We start from the raw sequence: 23,022 nt of genomic DNA, 5'->3' as shown, positions 1-23,022 counted from the left end.
ACGCCACAGTTACCGTCTGAACCAATGTCAATGAAAAACGGTTGTACGTATTTAAGGTTGATTCGGAATCTTAAAAGTTATTCATATTCTTCATCGACGTTCGGAACTAAATATTGTTGCGTAGACTACATAATAACATGGAACGACAAAGTACATATATTAACTAACACAAAGCCTCTATAACCACAGTTATGTATAATTTTAACCACCTAATCATCAAAATGGTACATTCTACGAGCAAGTTCACGCTCCTCCAGTGTTGAAAAAAAATCGTCGTTGGGCACTGAGCTGTATGGTCCTGGAGCGTATTCATTACGCCAATTCTGTCTCAAACCATTTCCTAAACGGAAGCAAACGGGACGAAACGAGGAGACACCTACCTGAATTTGTCCAACAGAATCTCTCGTTTTGCTCTGTTTGCTTCCGTTTAAGAAACATCCCTGCGGTCCAAAATGGAAACAGACAGAGCAAATCAAGAGTATATATTGCATAAATTCAGGTAGGTACATCCCCGTTTTTCAACAGAATTAGCACAATGAATGCACCCCTGGCAAGTTGTCAGCATTATATCAAAGATGGTGGATAAATGAAGATAATTCACTCAAGTCATTTACCATTTAAAAAAATAGTTAGTTCCTGTCTACCTAACTGGGTGTGTCTCCCATAGACACCAACGCAATAGCAGCTGGGTGTGGTCTTCTTAGTTCTTACGCTGCGTTCAAAACAACAGGGAACATGGAAAAATACGAGGTCAAATCATAACGTCATAACAAAGTAACTTTGTGTTGTTGTTTTTGTCGAACTGCTTTGCTTTATCTTGGCCAGGTCGCAGTTGTAAGTGAGAACTTGTTCTCAACTGGTCTACTTGGCTAAATAAAAGTGAATAAATTACATTTTTAAAAATCAGGTCAGAGAGTTGGAAATATAGAAAGAAGCCTGAGTTCCCAAGTTGCAATGACCATTCAAATAGATTTTTCCCAGTCAGAGCTTGTTTTTCTTCAGAGTTCCCAGTTGTTTTGAATGCACTGAAGTTGGAAGTCTGAGATTTACTAGTTTTCAGTTGTTTTGAAAGTGGCGATTGAGCCCCATAGTGGAGGTGTCATTGTAAAAGAAAGTATGTCCTGCTTCTCTCCTCTCTACCTAACTTGCCCTCGCAGTCCCTTCAGTTTCCCATTTGTTTGGCTGCTCAGCCTACCTTAGTTATACCTCACCCATCATAGCCCTGCTATTCCTAACCAATCAGAGAGCTTGGAAATACACATCTGGACACTGCATCCGGCCACTCAGTTTAGAGTGTTATCATCAACCGAAGAGAGAAGATGCACATCTGAGGACTTTTTATTATCGACAGTAACATGAATGTCATAATGGTGTGCAGGCATCGAAATAAACACGACAATAAGACTTCAAGTCATTCAGATTACCCCAATCATATAAACATCTTCAAATGGAAACAGCTGTGTGTGTGTGTGTGTGTGTGTGTGTGTGTGTGTGTGTGTGTGTGTGTGTGTGTGTGTGTGTGTGTGTGTGTGTGTGTGTGTGTGTGTGTGTGTGTGTGTGCGTGCATGCGTGCGGTGGTGACTATCAAATCAAGAGTACAGTGATGGGCCTCAACATCATGTTCTAACCGGACTGCACTCTAGTTGGCAGAACCAAAGCAAACAACATTAAGTACAGTTGAAGTAGCCAAATATATTTAAACTCAGTTTTTCACAATTCCTGACATTTAATCAGAGTAAAAAATTCCCTGTCTTAGGTCAGTTAGGATCACCACTTTATTTAAGAATGTGAAATGTCAGAATAATAGTAGAGAGAATTATTTATTTCAGCTTTTATTTCTTTCATCACACTCCCAGTGGGTCAGAAGTTTACATACACTCAATTAGTATTTTGACAATCTGGACCCTCTATTTCTGAAACTATCCGCCGCCATTGTCGCAACCCCTATTACCAGCCTGTTCAACCTCTCTTTCATATCGTCTGAGATCCCCAAGGATTGGAAAGCTGCCGCAGTCATCCCCCTCTTCAAAGGGGGAGACACCCTGGACCCAACAGGTCACTGACCATCTCGAATCCCACCGTAACTTCTCCGCTGTGCAATCTGGTTTGCGAGCCGTTCACGGGTGCACCTCAGCCACGCTCAAGGTACTAAACGATATCATAACCGCCATCGATAAAAGACAGTACTGTGCAGCCGTCTTCATCGACCTTGCCAAGGCTTTCGACTCTGTCAATCACCATATTGTTATCGGCAGACTCAGTAGCCTCGGTTTTTCTAATGACTACCTTGCCTGGTTCACCAACTACTTTGCAGACAGAGTTCAGTGTGTCAAATCGGAGGGCATGCTGTCCGGTCCTCTGGCAGTCTCTATGGGGGTGCCACAGGGTTCAATTCTCGGGCCGACTCTTTTCTCTGTATATATTAATGATATTGCTCTTGCTGCGGGCGATTCCCTGATCCACCTCTACGCAGACGACACCATTCTGTATACTTCCGGCCCATCCTTGGACACTGTGCTATCTAACCTCCAAACAAGCTTCAATGCCAAACAACACTCCTTCCGTGGCCTCCAACTGCTCTTAAACGCTAGTAAAACCAAATGCATGCTTTTCAACCATTCGCTGCCTGCACCCGCACGCCCGACTAGCATCACCACCCTGGATGGTTCCGACCTAGAATATGTGGACATCTATAAGTACCTAGGAGTCTGGCTAGACTGCAAACTCTCCTTCCAGACTCATATCAAACATCTCCAATCTAAAATCAAATCTAGAGTCGGCTTTCTATTCCGCAACAAAGCCTCCTTCACTCACGCCGCCAAACTTACCCTAGTAAAACTGACTATCCTACCGATCCTCGACTTCGGCGATGTCATCTACAAAATAGCTTCCAATACTCTACTCAGCAAACTGGATGCAGTTTATCACAGTGCCATCCGTTTTGTTACTAAAGCACCTTATACCACCCACCACTGCGACCTGTATGCTCTAGTCGGCTGGCCCTCGCTACATATTCGTCGCCAGACCCACTGGCTCCAGGTCATCTACAAGTCCATGCTAGGTAAAGCTCCGCCTTATCTCAGTTCACTGGTCACGATGGCAACACCCACCCGTAGCACGCGCTCCAGCAGGTGTACCTCACTGATCCTCCCTAAAGCCAACACCTCATTTGGCCGCCTTTCGTTCCAGTTCTCTGCTGCCTGTGACTGGAACGAATTGCAAAAATCGCTGAAGTTGAAGACTTTTATCTCCCTCACCAACTTCAAACATCTGCTATCTGAGCAGCTAACCGATCGCTGCAGCTGTACATAGTCTATCGGTAAATAGCCCACCCAATTTTACCTACCTCATCCCCATACTGTTTATATTTATTTACTTTTCTGCTCTTTTGCACACCAATATCTCTACCTGTACATGACCATCTGATCATTTATCACTCCAGTGTTAATCTGCAAAATTGTCATTATTCGCCTACCTCCTCATGCCTTTTGCACACAATGTATATAGACTCTCTTTTTTTTCTACTGTGTTATTGACTTGTTAATTGTTTACTCCATGTGTAACTCTGTGTTGTTGTCTGTTCACACTGCTATGCTTTATCTTGGCCAGGTCGCAGTTGCAGATGAGAACTTGTTCTCAACTAGCCTACCTGGTTAAATAAAGGTGAAATAAATCAAATAAAATTCGGTAGCATTGCCTTTTAAATGATTTAAGTTGAGCCAAACGTTTCGGGTAGCCTTCCACAAGCTTCCCATTCCTCCCGGCAGAGCTGGTGTATCTGAGTCAGGATTGTAGGCCTCCTTACTCGCACACGCTTTTTCAGTTCTGCCCACACATTTTCATTTTCTATAGGATTGAGGTCATGGCTTTGTGATGGCCACTCCAATACCATGACTTTGTTGTCCTTAAGCCATTTTGCCACACATTTGGAAGTATTCTTGGGGTCATTGTACATTTGTAAGACCCATTTGCGACCAAGCTTTAACTTTTGATTTCTTGAGATGTTTTGAGATCTATTTTCTGAAGTGCACCAGTCCCTCCTGCAGGAAAGCACCCCCACAACATGATGCTGCTTCACGGTTGGGATGGTGTTTTTCGGCTTGCAATCCTCCCCCTTTTTCCTCCAAACATTATGGCCAAACAGTTGAATTTTTGTTTCATCAGGCCAGAGGACATTTCTCCAAAATGTACGATATTTGACCACATGTGCAGTAGTCTGGCTTTTTTATGGCGGTTTTGGAGCAGTGGCTTCTTCCTTGCTGAGCGGCCTTTCATGTTATGTCGATATAGGACTTGTTTTACTGTGGATGTAGATACTTTTGTGCCTGTTTCCTCCAGCATCTTCACAAGGTCCTTTCCTGTTGTTCTGGGATTGATTCACACTTTTCACACCAAAGTACACTCATCTCTAGGAGACGGAACGTGTCTCCTTCCTGAGCGGTATGACAGCTGCGTGGTCCCATGGTGTGGTCCCACCTGCGTACTATTGTTTGTACAGATGAACGTGGTACCTTGAGGCGTTTGAAAATTGCTCCCAAGGATGAACCAGACTTGCTGGTGAAGTGTGCCTTAAATTCTAAATAAATCACTGACAGTGTCACCAGCAAAGCACCCCCACACCATCACACATCCTCCTCCATACTTCACGTTGGGAATCACACACGCAGAGATCATCCGTTCAACCACTCTGTGGCCTGATTCACGCAGTTTCCTCTGAACAGTTGATGTTGAGATATGTTGAAATATGAACTCTGTGAAGCATTTATTTGGGCTGCAATTTCCGAGGCTGGTAACTCTAATGAACTTATCCTCTGCAGCAGAGGTAACTCTGGGTCCTCCTTTCCTGTGGCTGTCCTCATGAGAACCAGTTTCAAATCAAATCAAGGTCCTGGACGGCAGGAGTGATGTACTGGGCTGTACGCACTATCTTCTGTCGTGCCTTGCAGTTGGAAGCCGAGCAGTTGCCATACCAGGGGGTGATGTAGTCAGGATGCTCTCAATGGTGCAGCTGTAGATATTTTGGAGGACCTGAGGACCCATGCCAAATATTTTCAGTTTCCTGAGCGGGAATAGGTGTTGTCATGCCCTCTTCACGACTGTCTTGGTGTGTTTGGACAACAATAGTTTGTTGGTGATGTGGAAACCAAGGAACTTGAAGCTCTCATCCTGCTCCACTACAGCCCCGTTGATGAGAATGAGGGTGTGTTCGGTCCTCCTTTTACTGTAGTCCACAATCATCTCCTTTGTCTTGAGGGTGAGGTTGTTATCCTGGCACCACACTGCCAGGTCTCTGACCTCCTCCCTATAGGCTGTCTCATCGTTGTCGGTGATGAGTCCTACCACTGTTGTGTCGTCGGCAAACTTAATGATGGCGTTGGAGTCGTGCTTGGCCAGTCATGGGTGAACAGGGAGTACAGGAAGGGACTGATCATGCACCCCAGTGTTGAGAATCAGCGTGGCAGATGTGTTGTTACCTACCCTTACCACCTAGAGGCGGCCCATCAGGAAGTCCATGATCCAATTGCAGAGGGAGGTGTTTAGTCCCAGGGTCCTTTAGCTTGGTGATGAGCTTTGAGGGCACTATGCTTGGTGATGAGCTTTGAGGGCACTATGGTGTTGAACGCTGAGCTGTGGTCAAAGAACAGCATTCACATGTGTTCCTTTTATCCAAGTGGGATAGGGCAGTGTTGAGTGCAATATAAATTGCATCATCTGTGGATCTGTTGGGGCGGTATGCAAATTGGAGTGGGTCTACGGTTTCTGGGATAATGGTGTTGATGTGAGCCATGACCAGACTTTCAAAGCACTTCATGGCTACAGACGTAAGTGCTACGGGTCGGTAGTCATTTAGGCAGGTTACCTTGGTGTTCTTAGGCACAGGAACAATGGTGGTCTGCTTGAAACATGTTGGTATTACAGACTCGGTCAGGGACAGGTTGAAAATATCAGTGAACACGCTTGCCAGTTGGTCAGTGCATGCTCAGAGTACATGTCCTGGTAATCCGCCCTGCGGTCTTGTGAATGTTGACCTGTTTAAAAGTCTTACTCACATCGGCTACGGAGAGCGTGATCACACAGTCATCCGGAACAGCTTAGCGCTTGATGGTTTTTGCAACTGCACTTTAAGAAACTTCCTAAATTCTGGAAATTTTCCGGATTGACTGACCTTCATGTCTTAAAGTAATGATGGACTTTCATTTCTATTTGCTTATTTGAGATGTTCTTGCCATAATATGGACTTGGTCTTTTACCAAATAGGGCTATTTTCTGTATACCAACCCTACCTCGGCTCAAATGCATTAAGAAGGAAAGAAATTCCACAAATTAACTTTCAACAAGGCACACCTGTTATTGAAATGCATTCCAGTTGACTACCTCATGAAGCTGGTTGAGAGAATGTCAAGAGTGTGCAAAGCAATCCTCAAAGCAAAGGGTGGCTACTTTGAAGAATCTATAATTATTTAACAACTGTTTGGTTACTACATTATTCCATATGTGTTATTTAATATGTTTGATGTCTTCACTATTATTATACAATGTAGAAAATATTACAAATAAAGAAAAACCTTTGAATGAGTAGGTGTCCAAACTTTTGACTGGTACTGTAGATGGGAGGCATTGAGGGGAGCTAACAGCTGGGACTAAAAACAAATTGTAACGGTTTTCTTGAGTTGAAGGAGAGGCGGACCAAAATGCAGCGTGGTTTCTATTCATGGTTCTTTAATAAAGCAGCTCCACATGAACAAACTAACAAAACAAGAAACGTGAAAACCTAAACAGCCCTATCTGGTGCAAACACAGAGACAGGAACAATCACCCACAAACACACAGTGAAACCCAGGCTACCTAAGTATGAATCTCAATCAGAGACAACCAATGACACCTGCCTCTGATTGAGAACCATACTAGGCCGAAACATAGAAATACCCAAATCATAGAAAAACAAACATAGACTGCCCACCCCAACTCACGCCCTGACCATACTAAATAATGACAAAACAAAGGAAATAAAGGTCAGAACGTGACAGTACCCCCAAAGGTGCGGACTCCGGCCGCAAAACCTTAACCTATAGGGGAGGGTCTGGGTGGGCGTCTGTCCGCGGTGGCGGCTCTGGCGCGGGACGCGGACCCCACTTCACCATCGTCTTAGTCCGCCTTATTGTCCACTTCCGTGGCCTCCTAACCACGGCGACCCTACTAAATGACCCCACTAGACAGAGGGGCAGCTCGGGACAGAGGGGCAGCTCGGGACAGAGGGGCGGCAGCTCTGGGCTGAGGGGCTCTGGGCTGAGGGGCTCTGGCGCCTCTGGGCTGAGTGGCTCTGGCGCCTCTGGGCTGACTGGCGGCACTGGCGGCCCCTGACTGACTGGCGGCGGCCCCTGGCTGACTGGCGGCACTGGCGGCCCCTGGCTGACTGCCGGCACTGGCGGCCCCTGGCTGACTGGCGGCACTGGCGGCCCCTGGCTGACTGGCGGCCCCTGGCTGACTGGAGGCACTGGCGGCCCCTGGCTGACTGGCGGCCCCTGGCTGACTGGCGGCACTGGCGGCTCCTTGCAGACTGGCGGCACTGGCGGCGCTGGGCAGACTGGCGGCTCAGGCGCAGCTGGGCAGACGGGCGGCTCAGGCGGCGCTGGGCAGACGGGCGGCTCAGGCGGCGCTGGGCAGACGGGCGGCTCAGGCGGCGCTGGGCAGATGGGCGGCTCAGGCGGCGCTGGGCAGATGGGCGGCTCAGGCGGCGCTGGGCAGACGGGCGGCTCAGGCGGCGCTGGGCAGACGGGTGGCTCAGGCGGCGCTGGGCAGACGGGTGGCTCAGGTGGCACTGGGCAGACGGGTAGCTCAGATGGCGCTGGGCAGACGGGAAGCTCCGGCAATGCTGGAGAGGAAGGCTCTGGCAGCGCTGGACTGAGGAGCTCTGGCGCCTCTGGAATGAGGGGCTCTGGTGCCTCTGGAATGAGGGGCGGGAGCTCTGGCAGCGCCGAACAGGCGGGAGACTCCGGCTGCGCTGGAGAGGAGGAAGGCTCTAGCAGCGCCAGAGAGGCGGGAGACTCCGGCAGCGCTGGAGAGGAGGAAGGCTCCGGCAGCGCTGGACAGGCGAGGCGCACTGTAGGCCTGATGCGTGGTGCTGGCACTGGTGGTACTGGGCCGAGGACACGCACAGGGTCCTCTCCCGTCGAGGATTTCTTCCCAAGTCCAGAAGTCTTTATTTCGCTGCTTGAGTTGAAGGAGAGGCGGACCAAAATGCAGCGTGGTTTCTATTCATGGTTCTTTAATAAAGCAACTCCACATGAACAAACTAACAAAACAAGTAATGTGAAAACCTAAACAGCCCTATCTGGTGCAAACACAGAGACAGAAACAATCACCCACAAACACACAGTGAATCCCAGGCTACCTAAATATGATTCTCAATCAGAGACAACTAATGACACCTGCCTCTGATTGAGAACCATACTAGGCCGAAACATAGAAATACCCAAATCATAGAAAAACAAACACAAATAAAACAAATAAAAAAAGATAACTAATGTAAAATATAATGTGTCAGTAAAATGTATATAGTAAGCTGTAATTAGAAGCCTAAGTATTGTTGTCCATTAATTTTACTCCAATTATGGGAGGGGAGGTAGGGTTAGGGGAAAAAAATTAAGAAGGAAAATATATGTGTTTTAAATACAGTATATATAAAAAATATTCTTAATTATATTAAAACTGATCTACCCCCTAAATAGCAGCAGCGAGTCAAATAAGTTAGTGCAAAAAGGGTCAATGCAGATAGCCCGGGTAGCTAGTTTAACTATTTAACAAGCTATATAGCAGTATTTTGGCTTGCGGGTAGAAGCTATTCAGGCTCCTGTTGGTTCCAGACTTGGTGCATCGTTACCACTTGACGTGGGGTAGCAGAGAGAACAGTCTATGACTTGGGTAGCTTGAGTCTTTGACAATTTTAAGGGCCTTCCTCTGACAATGCCTGGTATAGAGGTCCTGGATGGCAGGGAGCTTGGCCCCCATGATGTACTGGGCCATACACACTGCCCTCTGTAGGGCCTTGCAGTCGAATGCCAAGCAGTTGCCATACCAAACGATGATGCAGCCATTCAAGATGCTCGCAATGGTACAGCTGTAGAGGGCCCATGCCAAGTATTTTCAGCCTCCTGAGGGGGTAGAGGCGCTGTCGTGCCCTCTTCACGACTGTGTTGGTGTGTGTGGACCATGATAGATCCTTAGTGATGTGGACACCGAGGAACTTGAAGGTCTCGACTCGCTCAACTACAGCGGCCGTGTTCGGTTCTCTGATTCCTGTAGTCCACAATCAGCTCCTTTATCTTGCTGACGTTGAGGGAGAGATTGTTGTCCTGGCACCACACTGCCAGGTCTCTGACCTCCTCCCTTTAGGCTGTCTCATTGTCGTCGGGGATCAGCCTACCACGTAGTATCGTCAGCAAACTCAATGTTGGTGTTGGAGTCGTACGTGGCCATGCAGTTGTGGGTGAACAGGGAGTACAGGAGGGGACTAAGCACACACCCCTGAGGGGCCCCCGTGTTGAGGGTCAGCGTGGCGGATGTGTTGTTGCCTACCCTCACCACCTGGGGTATAATTGTGTAATTACACAAATATAAATGTATGTTCATGTAATGACAAACAGTATGAGTGCTATTGATCATTGATCAATCGGTCTGCCAAAATCAAATTGCAATAAAACGTTGTTGATTGTCAAAAGTCAGACTAATAAGGAAAGTGAAGGGTGGGTGCACCACTCAACCCATTACAATCACTGCCGTGTGTGTGTGTTTGTGTGTGTGTGTGAGCGCGTATGTGTAAGTATAGGCTAATATGTGATGTATGTGTAACAGCTGTCGTGGGTTGAAGGTGAGGACCAAGGTGCAGCGTGGTACGTGTTCATCTTTTTATTTTGAACTGAACACTGAATATTAAAACAACAAAGAGCATGAACAAAAGAGTTCTGTCTGGTGCAGACACAAAAACAGAAAACAACTACCCACAAACACAGGTAGGAACAGGCTACCTAAGTAAGGTTCTCAATCAGAGACAACGATTGACAGCTGCCTCTGATTGGGAACCATAACAGGCCAAAAACATAGAAATACAACACACAGAACAAACAGAGAAATGAAAAACATAGAATGCCCACCCCAACTCACGCCCTGACCAAACCAAAATAGAGACATAAAAAAGGAACTAAGTTCAGGACGTGACAGTATGTGTGTCTGTATGTGTTTGATATGTAAGACCTGTTTCTCCAGCTCCATTATCCAACATGTATGGTAGATGATTTCCTCCTGTTAATTATCACAAATGCTATCTAATATTTTACAACAATACAGTTCATTTCTGCTACTCTGGCTGTGTGTGGCATGGGAAATATACACAGGTTTCTGAGGGGAGGCAGTGAATCAAGATATTGTTCTTGTTCATGTTGTTATAGTGCAGCGTTTCCAAAAGAAAGCCGAGTCAAATTATATTTTGGAGGATTAGGGAACTATTTGATGCTCATTGTGTTGAAGAATGTAGTATTAGAGTACATAAAACAAATGTGGGAAGTCTCTGTGAAGTGAGCAATTGAAGTGAGTTTAGCCCCATGAGTAATGAACTATGTACAGAACAATTACTCTTAAGACTGTTTTGGAAAGAGCTTGAAATAATGAATAGTAATGGCCTTCAATTTAATAGTGTCCAGTCAAACAGGCACTCCTTACAAAACAACTGTCTTCTGTAAATGATGTGTAGACAATATAACTGGCCACCAACTGTGTTTTGGGCCCACCTTGCTTGTTTTAAGATGTTGACATCTGGAGCCAACTTTCAGTTCCAGCAGCAACTCATCCTACCAACTAGAATGCCCCACAATGATTCCACAGCAGGAACTTTTGTCTTGTAATTCCATCTATGGGATTATATTTTCACCCAAATGATCACAGGTCACACAATTGGTTTATGTCTGTGCATGCAGTGGATGAGCCCAAACAGAGTAAGCACATTATTTGTGCAATGGCATGGAAATTGAAGGACAGGCTATGGAGGGCTGATTCGTGGCATGCTCAATACAATCATATTGAGTAACAAATGTAAGAAAATGAGTTACATCCACTTACATTGAAGACTGACGATTTGGCATTTAGGAAAAACAGCTCCACTGTTGTATTCTCTTTCAAAAATGTTATCTTCTCAATATAAAACCTGTAAAACACATAATGTAAATCATATGGAGTACTTGAATAATGGTATATAGTGCCCTTCCAATTTCAGAACATCTTCTTATTGCAGATTGTCACATTAGTGCCATCTACTGGACATGAGTCTCTACATATGATCCATGTTACATGTTTAAGTTTCATTTTTATTTAATTTAACTAGGCAAGTCAGTTAAGAACAAATTCTTATTTTCAATAAGAGCCTAGGAACAGTGGATTAACTGCCTTGTTCAGGGGCAGAATGACATATTATTATTATGTTTTATTATTTTTTATAACCTTGTTAGCTTGGGGGACTCGATCTTGCAACCATTTCAGTTACTAGTCCAACGTTCTAACCACTAGGCTACCTGCCACCCCTACAATAACTCTACCTCCGATTAACGCTGATTAACACTGGGGGTTGTCACTTTAGTAGCTCTTTGAGCCTTCTCTTGGGCAACATTGATAAATACCTCACATTTTCAGATGGATTTTCAAATAAACTATATGTAGTCTAGCTCTCAAAGAGGAAGGGGAGTCTATGGATTAAAGTGTGTAAGATACACTGTCAACGTCTAAGACTGATGCTACGTTTGTGATAGAGTACACTTTGGGTAGCCGGCTACTACAGTATGGTGGTCCATACTGTAGGCTACCAGCTGAGAGGCAGTGAGAGAGAGATCACTCACCTGACCAGGAACTTGAGCTCCAGTGGACCAGTCTTTTTAGTGAAGTCATGATCCAGGACCCTGCGATCCAGCTGGAGCCATTTACTCTGACCGCTGGGGAAGAATACGAGCAGATGCTACACCGTTAACTATGATGTCAACTGCTAGACTGATACAGAGTTGTCTCACTTGTGTCATGGAGATGCATGCAATCAGCAGCAGGAAAAGGAGCTAAACCGGTTTGCACCCATTCGCAGTATTTTGTACCTGACACCACAAGATTGAAAATGCATCAATGAACTAGAATGTAGTTACGGATGTACTATCTTAATTTGATCAGTTTCTCACAGCAGGAAAATAATCCTGCAGCAACAGGAATTGTGAATTATTATGTGTATTATAATGAATGGACATTTATGTAGGGGTTGATACATATTTTGTTAGAATGAATAAAGTCTGACATGTTAAAGTAGAAATTACAAACTTTAGAAGCATTTTAAAAACTTTGAATACACTACAATTTGCATTTCCTGCGACAACAGAGTGATCAAATTAAGATAGGACATCTGTAGGAGTTGTACATACGTGTCATCAATGAAGGATATTCCAAAATACTCCTTCTCCTTCAGGTTAAAGTGTGAGGACACCAAGTCTAACAGATCCCGGGACAAGAGCTTCGGCTAGGAAAATGAAACCAGTATAAATTAACACAAATTTATGAAGTGTCCACACTAGAGTGTAACATCACAGTGAACAACATTAGAAGTACGGAGGTTGAGGATGTGTGAAGGGTGGGTACCTGGACCATTAGGTCCAGCTTCCTGTCGTCCAGGAGGTGCACCTGACACAGCCGGCCCTCTGTCATCTGTGGGAAGGGAACAGACATGATGAGATCCCCTGGAATAGAGATTGGCAACTTGCGGTATGCCCCCCTTTTGAAGGCCCGCGGATCAATCCCCCCTACCAGGGAAAGACGCTGCACAGGATTCATGTCAGTGTTGACTCTCAAGGCTGCTTGATTATGGTGAAGGGTTGTGTTGAGCGAAAAACATGTGGCTCCCAACTGGTTAGGCTGGCCTGGCCTCTGTGGTGGAAAGTGACCACAGGGTGGAAATAGAAGTTCTGGGCTGTGTTAACTGCAGTCTACCAGGATATTGTTCCCTCCACCACCACAACAGAGCTGCTTTTAAGCTGTTATACAGGTTACTTTTTTGCTTTGTTTTTGAACACATTAAATCTAATTGAAATTACTGACTTATGGGCATGTCTGGACAAAGTATTTTATTTACTGTCACTCACTTAAGCGGATGACATGGTTCTGGTAGGACTCTTTTTTACAGATGCTACATCAGATGGGGACAGCTATTTTAAACAGACCAACAACCTTCAAAAATGGTGCTGGTCAAGTGCCTGTGGTCGACCAAAGTAATTGGTAATCGACCACAGGCACATTTGAGCAGTCTGTTCCACAACCAAAAAGAAGGCACTGGTGACCCCACCCACCCTCTACCACCTCAGTTCGAGAGGCTTGCCTCTGGCCGGCACTTCAGAATGCCCTTGGCCAAGAAGAATGTGTTCAAACATTCATTTGTTTCTTGTGCTGTTGGACTACTAAATGCCAAGTAAATTGTATCATTGCAGTTGGGACAGGGGTCGGTTGTGAGTGAATGTATCAGTATCCTTCATGTTTTTAGTGTATGCAACATAATGGACTGACTGGTTTAAATGTGTATGATGTGAGAATGTTTGCATATGTGATCCTTTTAATGGAAGGTGATGCCAAAGAAAAATGTCCATCCTGGATGGACAACGTTTAATTCTATTCTATTATGTAAACTCTCTTTTTCTGAAGTCAAACTGTAGTTTCTAGGCATTTCAAAAGCAGAGTTGAATCTCTAGAGATGATTCCCTTTCGGAATGGTTCAATAGCCCACTTATATAGCAAAGACCAAGAACCTTAATCAGAAACACAAGCATGGATTACTAGATGACAAGTTTTTATAACACAGAGAAAAAAAACTATAAGACTTGTCTTCATAGAACAACATAGGATTGTGTGTCATCCGTATTAATAGAGAATTTTTATAGCTGTTCATTACACAATCTCCATTGTCTAAACAGGGATTAGTCACTATAGTGATTGTGGGGGTTGTCAAGTGCATGATCCACACTATGGTGCATTTATCAATGCTGCATTGTTATGGACAAATGACATCCAAGCATACAAACAAAGAGGCCAGTAGCTCCATGGTCTAAAACGTGTTAGTATTCCAACATTGTTTCATGGGAAGAAGTGGGACAATATTAGTACAAATTTTGAGTTAAAGTATTTTTTTAAATCAAGTATCTCCAACATGCTCCCTGCTTTTCTGCTCCTTTTCTGTGCCTGTCTTTGTCTACCCCAAAAGCCCCCTTTACCTACAGTAACTCCATTTCAAATGCACCTTAGCAAGACATCTAATGAGCTACTGCTCAGTCTGAACCCTATCCCAAAATCATTACACCACAGTTCACTGCATAACAATTCATGTTCCTTACTTTAGTAGCGTGGAAGTAAAAGAAGACCCACTGGGCACAGACATACCTATCCCCACATTGGTTCAATGTAATTTTCATTGTAAAGACTTGGAAAAAATGTTAATTCAACCAGTCTGTGCCCAGTGGGAAGTTTTGTTTGTGACTACCTATCCTAACTAGAGGTCGACCAATTCATCGGCATGGCCGATTAATTAGGGCCGATTTCAAGTTTTCATAACAATCGGTAATCGCCTTTTTGGATGCTGATTATGGCCAATTACATTGCAATCCACAAGGAAACTGCATGGCAGGCTGACCACCTGTTACGCGAGTGCAGCGTCAAAACAACCTTGTGGCTGCAAAGAGCCAAGGTAAGTTGCTAGCTAGCATTAAACATATCTTATAAAAAACAATCAATCTTCACATAATCACTAGTTAACTTCACATGGTTGATGAAATTATTAGTTTAACTAGCTTGTCCTGCGTTGTATATAATCAATGCAGCACCTGTTAATTTATCATCAAATCACAACCTACTTCAACTTCGCCAAACGACTGATGATTTAACAAAAGCACATTCGCGAAAAATGTACCCAAACTATAAACACCAATGCCTTTCTTAAAATCAATACACAGAAGTATATATTTTTAAACCTGCATATTTCGTTTTTTTAAAATCATGTTAGCAGGCAATATTAACTAGGGAAATTGTGTCACTTCTCTTGCGTTCAGTGCAAGAAGAGTCAGGGTATATGCAACAGTTTGGGCCGCCTGGCTCGTTGCGAATTGTGAATTAATTTTCCAGAATTTTACATAATGACGACATAACATTGAAGGTTGTGCAATGTAACAGCAATATTTAGACTTAGGGTTGCCACCCGTTCGAGAAAATACGGAACAGTTCCGTATTTCACTGAAAGAATAAACGTTTTGTTTTCGAAATGATAGTTTCTAGATTTGACCATATAATGACCAAAGGCTCATATTTCTGTGTGTTATATTATAATTAAGTCTATGATTTGATATTTGATAGAGCAGTCTGACTGAGTGGTAGGCAGCAGCAGGCTCGTAAGCATTCATTCAAACAGCACTTTTCTGCGTTTGCCAGCAGCTCTTAGCAATGCTTGACCCACAGCGCTGTTTACGACTTCAAGCCTATCAACTCCTGAGATTAGGCTGACAATACTAAAGTGCCTATAAGAACATCCAATAGTCAAAGGTATATGAAATACAAATGGTATAGAGAGAAATAGTCGACGAGTCATAATTCCTATAATAACTACCACCTAAAACTTCTTAACTGGGAATATTGAAGAACTGGGAATATTGAACCACCAGCTTTCATATGTTCTTTGTTCTGAGCAAGGAACTTAAACGTTAGCTTTTATATATGACACATATTTCACTTTTACTTTCTTCTCCAACACTGTGTTACTTAAACCAAATTGAACATGTTTCATTATTTATTTGAGACTAAATATGTTTTTATATATGTATTATATTAAGTTAAAATAAAAGTGTTCATTGTTCATTCAGTGTTGTAATTGTCATTATTACAAATACATATATAAAAATCGGGCGATTAATCGGTATCAGGGTTTTTTGGTCCTCCAATAATCGGTATCGGTATCGACGTTGAAAAATCATAATCGGTCGACCTCTAATCCTAACCATTTTATTTTAACAAGTGTCAGGATGGACCGCTGAAGAAAGCAGTGTTTTGGAACATTTTCCAAATTTGACAGAAATATACATAGTTAGAACATGTCTCATTTGTTCATGAACAAGATCCAATAAATTAGTGGAAGCTTATATATAACGTGCAACTCCAAACATTTTGGGTGTGCACCAGCTCATGCTTTTCACTAGACTATGGGTGTGTTCATAAATTCCCTCTGGAGTGCCAGAGAACGAATTCAGAGTGTAGTCAGATTGTCAGTTTGTTAATTCAGAGCGTTCTGACCTCACAACGGCAGTCAAGCACCCAATCTAACTGGCTAAAGTTAGCTAGCATGCTAGCTACTTACAGACATAAATGAGAGAACACCTCACTCTGACAATTTTTCCTAACAATTTTTTAACAAGTGTCAAGATGGACCGCCCCTCACATAAGGCAGAAAGGCTAGAGGCCATGGCTTTAGAGAGAGGTTGACCCGCAGGTTTAAAGGAAGATAATGTGATGTGTAATAGCCATGCCAGAGAGGTCATCCCCCTAAAGGCCTGTCATTGGGGTGGGGCGTTCCAGCCGTGGCCTCTTCACACGACCTCCAGCCACTGACCTACATAGGCTTAGCTCCAACCCTGCAGCATTAGGACATGCCTGTAATTGACTGCTTATCAGGCTTATTGACATATTCTCACTGATTACCATCTCCTAACACCAGCTATCTTTACTGACAATGTAATTTAGCTTTTAATGGTAGTTCATAAACAACCTTTCCTAATTTGAATTCTTGACATTTTTTTACGTTTGGAACGAAAATGTATATAGTCAGAGGATGTCTCATTTGTTCATGAACAAGATCCCATTCAGGTGCTCCAACAAAAGACAGCACTTCAAAGACAACCTTCAAAGATCAAAAGACTGGCCGTGCTGCTTCCTGATGACTTCCATATGTGCAATGAGACCCATGTTAAACCTGTCTCTGTGACTCATAAAGAAACACCCTGTCCTGAGTCCTCACAGGCACAAACAGTAAACTTTCACCCAACAGACAATCTATCAAATACAATATGCAATTCTAAAAGTCCAATTAAAACATGGTAACCTTTGGATATGCTTCATAGTTATAGCCACAATGTGACGGTTATTCTACAGACTCCAGACAACTCCTGACAGATATATACATATACAGAAAGCAAGGTGTAAAACAGTATCAACAAGACAGGTCAAATTAGAATATATATCAGACATGATCTTGCTCCAGCCACCACTACATCCCAGTCGGCAGCTGGCACAGTAGCTGTCAACATAGTAGTCAATAAAAACCACATTGATTAGAGCTGCATGTACAGAACAACTTTTCCCCTGGAGTAAAGGGACTGATTGGTAACACAGTCCCAGCGTACCTGATAGAACTCCCCGAGCTGCCACCATGTCTGTAGGAAGCGGGGGGCTGGCATGATCCCCTGAGAGGACCACCTTCTGAGGGTCTGCTCTGCCAAGCTCCACACAACCTTGCAGCTTGATGCCAGCAACTCCTCCACTCCAGACATGAAGCCCAGAGCCATGGCTGTCACTTCACCGCTCACTCACTCACTCCCAGAGACCAGACTGAGATACCCTGTGCCCGGCACAGTCTCTCTCTACTGATGAAGTTGTAGAACGTCTGTGATGCTTGAGAGATGCTTGAAAGGTAAGCACACTACTCTGTCTTCTTGGCCCAAGAGAATGTACGCTGCTGAGTAAAACACCAACTTCACTCTGCGTCTAGAGGATGTTGTGACTCAGAATGTCAATGCCCTGGAGGAACATCAGTAGTAGTCTACACACACGCTTTACTATGTCTCCCTGCTGATGTAATCTGTGAGAGTCACAGCTCTGGTCTAGAGAGACTGGAGTTGTAGAGATGGAGTGGAGTGACACGCCATAGGGTGAGCTCCCAGCCTTCTGCCCTGGGCCCTGGTCCAAGACAGCCTGACACTCACATGGCAAAGGGCTGGACAGAGCCACAGAGAATCAGCCTAAAGAAGCTTGGTCTGCAGTGCACACCACATAAACACACTTTACACATACATGCTGTACCTACACTCACAGGCAGACTGACAGACAGCTCAGTCACTCCATCCCCGCCTCATAAACACTCTATTTTCTTTCTGACTTACAGCTTAGTCTGTTTCTTGAGGTTTTCCACTCTGTTGGTAGCTTCATTTTAGACTGTAGTTGTTCCTTCATTAGGGAAATGGATCAACTGTAATGCTGGTGTTACACGCCATTTGGAAGGTTCAGAGAGTGGAACGTCAACTATATGACAGTTAAGACCAAATAGAGGCAGCATACAGGAGTTCCAGAAGCTGTGATTTTTTTCTTGCCAGGCAACCACCATCTCAATGATCTTGCTTGACACACACCAATTTATAGGCACTCGCCAGGCATTACTAATCAATCACTAACATCCAATTCCTATCCTTTATCTAATAATGGTATTCAAATATATAATATCACATTAGATATAAGATATTGCTATATAATAGTGTGAAATAGCATGTGTAGATTTGAGTGATTCAGGATGGTTTCTGAAGGTCATTCATTTTCTCTGTACAGTACTCTGGGTGCAATTTCCCGAGGACAGTAGCCATCTACACCCATCATATTCCACACTACTCCACATATTCCACACTACTAAAAATACTAAAACTGAAACTGTCTTTTTTTGGAAATTGTTTAATGTTGGAACCTACATGTGACATCAGAATGTAACAGATATAGCTTAGGTGTCACGTCCTGACCTTAGTTCCTTTTTTACGTCTCTATTTTTGGTTTGGTCAGGGTTGGGGGTTGAGTTGGGGTGGGCATTCTATGTTTTTGTTCTATGTTTTGTATTTCTGTGTTTGGCCTGGTATGGTTCCCAATCAGATGCAGCTGTCTATCGCTGTCTCTGATTGAGAACCATACTTAGGTAGCCTGTTCCCACCTGTGTTTGTGGGTAGTTGTTTCCTGTTTTATGTTTTGTCACCTGATAGGACTGTTAAGTTTTTTCGTTGTTTCACCTTTGTTATTTTGTGTTCAGATTAATACCATGCTGCATTTTGGTACGATCTTTCATATTCCTCATCAGACGAGGACGAGAATCGTTACATTAGGAAAAGTGGGGAAAGATTTCCATAGTGTAGTTACTTTTGATATCAAACATTGAAATTTGAAATACTGTGGGGAAAACATACTCATATTCTTTAATTTATTTTGAATATTTGTACATTCCTTTTAGCAAAGAAGGAGGTGCATATTTCCCCAAAGAGCCGTACACCATTCTGACAGAAACTGAAGAAAACAAGTGAAAAGAGATAAAATGTGTGGACCTATACGTTTTTAGTTGAGTCAAACTAGCGGCGTCTCATCTGGCAACAATAGCTTGCTGTTTGTTTGTGCGTTCTGAGTCTCATAAAACCTTAACACGTTTGCAGTCAGCACGTACAGAACATGTCGCAAAGCCCTCTGAACAACATCCGAGGGATCATCTGAACAAAGCTGAATCATGGAATACTCGTAACAGGCCTCATTACTGTGAGAGTAAAATCAAATAAAATCCACATTTTATTTGTCACCTGCGCTGAATACAACAGGTAATACTTACAGTGAAATGCTTACTTACAAGCCCTTAATTAAGCAACAATGCAGTTAAGAAAAATAAGTGTTAAGTAAAAATATAACATATAAATAACAAATAGTTAAAGAGCAGGCATCTATCTCATCTATGGAAAATGTATCTCTTATCATCTCTGCCCACTGCCAATTGTCCTGACTGGAAGGACATGCATCATTGTTGAATCTTTTGGACTTCATGTGTATAGTCTGATAATTTATGGTAGTTTCCTAGCGCAGTAAAGACAAACACTTATTGAACAAAGTCCAACTGGCATTTTTGCAATAACATATCTATTGCAGATGAGACACAAAGTATGGCACTGTAGTCTAGCTTTAACATATACAGTAGCTCCATTATGACAAGACTGTAAGGGTTCTCTTGGGGTGAAGTAGAGGCGGACCAAAATGCAGCGTGGTTGTTATTCATTTTACTTTAATAAAGAAACTGTACACGGTCCTATCTGGTGCAAAACACAGAGACAGGAACAATCACCCACAAACACACAGTGAAACCCAGGCTACCTAAATATGGTTCCCAATCAGAGACAACGGATTGAGAACCATATCAGGCCAGACATAGAAATAGACAAACAAGACATCCAACATAGAATGCCCATCACACCCTGACCAACCAAAACATAGAAAAATACAAAGCAAACTATGGTCAGGGTGTGACAAAGACCTTCAGGAGGAATTCAATTATTCTATTTCGAGGTGACAACCATAAAGTATTTTGTATTTAAGATTTCAAATAGTTTAATCAAAGAGTTGTTTGATAAAAACATCTAATGACAAAACCTAGGTATTTAATGTGTGTATTAGGGGATGACTGGATTTGGATAGATCCATTTCAGGGTGATATTGTCACACCCTGATCTGTTTCACCTGTCTTTGTGCTTGTCTCCACCTTCTACCAGGTGTCTCCCATCTTCCCTCATTAATCCCTGTGTATTTATACCTGCGTTTTCTATCTGTCTGTTGCCAGTTTGTCTTGTCCTGTCAAGTCCTACCAGCGTGTTCCCTGTGCTCCAGTTTGTGATTTTCCTAATCTTCTCAGTTCTGACCTTCCTACCTGTCCAGACCCTGTACCTGCCTAACATCCTGTACCTGCCTGACTCTGATTTGGATTACGACTCTTTGCCTGCCCCTGTAATAAACTCTAAGACTTGTACTATCTGCCTCCTGTGTCTGCATCTCGGTCTTAGCCTGAGCCATGATAGATATAATTCATTAGAGGCCCACATTGAAGCTATACAAGAGTGCAGTGGGGGAGGGGAGTATATTCAATTAATCATGTTGCTTATGACACACACACAGAGTGGTAACAACTATGAAGACCACAGCTGTGTTGGACACAATACCATCGTTATCACCAATATACTGTATTTCACCATATTTTGCAACAAAAAATAAAGAGTACAGAGTTTTTGCCTGTGTCCACTAGACAAAGCAAGCACTTACAACATAAAACCAGTGCAGAAGCTATAGATAGCATCCTTATCTGTCAATAGAGTGGAGGGTTCCTGTGATATTACATGAAAGTGTGAAATCACATTCCCTCTGGCCACATCTCCTGTCCCATTCTATCCAGAGACTTGGACCAGGCAGTAGCCAGATGATTCCCTCCACAGTCAGAGGAGTAAAGGTCTGTTTGCTTGTATAACACACACGGACATGCAGGGGCTGCCTTCCATAGAGAGACAAAGGAACAGCCAAAACACACACATGTGCACACAGCAACCCGAGAACACAGAAACGCACACATACACACACCCACACACCGCCCGCAGGTGCCTGCTATTCACAACTGATATCCATGTGTGATGTGTTTCATTGGGCGGCAGTGGGGTAGAGGTAGGGGTGAGACCAAAACAAGAAACCGTTTGTGAATTTGCAGACAGAGGTGATCCCAGGGGAATGAGAACCAACGACCACTCTCACGTCTCATAGGGAGAACCACTCTTTATCTATTCCTAAAATCATCTGTCTGCAAGAATCCATGTCTCAAGAGGATATTCTATTCAGCTCTGTAAATGGATGCCCCAGGCCAGTTTGACATTTCCCCTCACACTAGTCTTGCTTGGCTGATCTTACAGTGCAGTGCAGGGGAATGAGACTACCCTCACACAAAATCCAAACCGTCAGTTAATCTGGGCCTTTTGAAGAATGGAGGTGATACAATGCAGTGGTGTGTAGGATATTTTCTGCCACAGATCTGTGAAACCTTAAATATTTCCTTATATTCCCTGATGAGAAAGAAAGAATATATCTATCCTCTCCTCTCACTCCTCTGGTTGTTGATGCATTGTGAGGGGACACAGGTGCTCCAGCTGTCTCTCTCACTCTGATTCACCCATCTGTTTCCATAATGAGCGACCCGCTAGAGAGGCTGGTAACACTGACTGCAGCTCTGCTCTCAGCTGTAAACAGCATTACCTCACACTCTGGCCCACTCTCCTCTCCGAGGTCACTCTCGTAAACACTTCACTGACAAGCCCCCTCCAAGTCATCTGCTCCACAGAGGAATCCATTTATTTGAATGATGATTATTGTCGTCATGACTTCAAGAGTGTGCTTTACCATCAATTGCGTTTTTTTTCTCCTAATGAGTAGAATACAATCAATTGCGGAGAATGAAGTCACTGCTGACTTGTAATTCATACTGCAGTTGCCAGACAACACCACACTACTAGACCAGACTACTACATCACACTACTAGACCAGACTCCACTACTAAATATGTATAAGGCAGTGGTCAGTCTACAACTTTCGTCCTTTTGTTCTAGCCCACTGAATCAGGTGTGTTAGTCCTGAGCTGGAACAAACCCCTGCACATCCTGTCGTTCTTTAGAACAGGTGTTTGAGACCCCTGATTTGTAAGGAGTACATTTAGTGCTGAGAATGTTCAGCTAATCATGTCCTGGGTGTTACCTTTATAACAATCATGTCCTGGGTGTTACCTTTATAACAATCATGTCCTGGGTGTTACCTTTATAACAATCATGTTCTGGGTGTTACCTTTTATGACAATCACATCCTGGGTGTTACCTTTATGACAATTATGTCCTGGGTGTTACCTTTATGACAATCATATTCTGGGTGTTACGTTTATGATAATCATGTCCTGGGTGTTACCTTTATGACAATCATATCCTGGGTGTTACGTTTATGATAATCATGTCCTGGGTGTTACCTTTATGACAATCATGTCCTGGGTGTTACGTTTATGATAATCATGTCCTGGGTGTTACCTTTATGACAATCATGCCCATCCTCCTCTCATGTTCCTAAAGCGTTCTCATCTGATTAGTGAGTCCTTTGAGGAGATGATTACACACC

The 23,022-nt window shown here is 43.6% G+C and overlaps 1 protein-coding gene across 4 annotated transcripts in view; it reads right to left on the bottom strand.

Moving 5' to 3' along the window:
- The window catches only part of LOC112220185 (FERM domain-containing protein 4B), a 77,359-nt gene that overhangs the window by 31,538 nt on the left and 22,799 nt on the right, over positions 1-23,022 (bottom strand). For all 4 annotated transcript variants that reach the window (XM_024381878.2, XM_024381901.2, XM_024381894.2 and 1 more), the window contains exons 2-5: positions 12,661-12,726; positions 12,447-12,541; positions 11,883-11,975; positions 11,113-11,197 (exon numbers count right to left, since the gene is read on the bottom strand). In XM_024381878.2, the coding sequence (XP_024237646.1) occupies positions 11,113-11,197; positions 11,883-11,975; positions 12,447-12,541; positions 12,661-12,726 (339 nt within the window). The remainder of the gene's footprint in view (positions 1-11,112; positions 11,198-11,882; positions 11,976-12,446; positions 12,542-12,660; positions 12,727-23,022) is intronic.

The sequence above is a fragment of the Oncorhynchus tshawytscha genome, linkage group LG02 (assembly GCF_018296145.1).
Source record: "Oncorhynchus tshawytscha isolate Ot180627B linkage group LG02, Otsh_v2.0, whole genome shotgun sequence".
Classification (NCBI taxonomy): Eukaryota; Metazoa; Chordata; class Actinopteri; order Salmoniformes; family Salmonidae; genus Oncorhynchus; species Oncorhynchus tshawytscha.
Note: the sequence above shows the minus strand (reverse complement) of the source record. Positions and strands in the feature narration are given on the sequence as shown.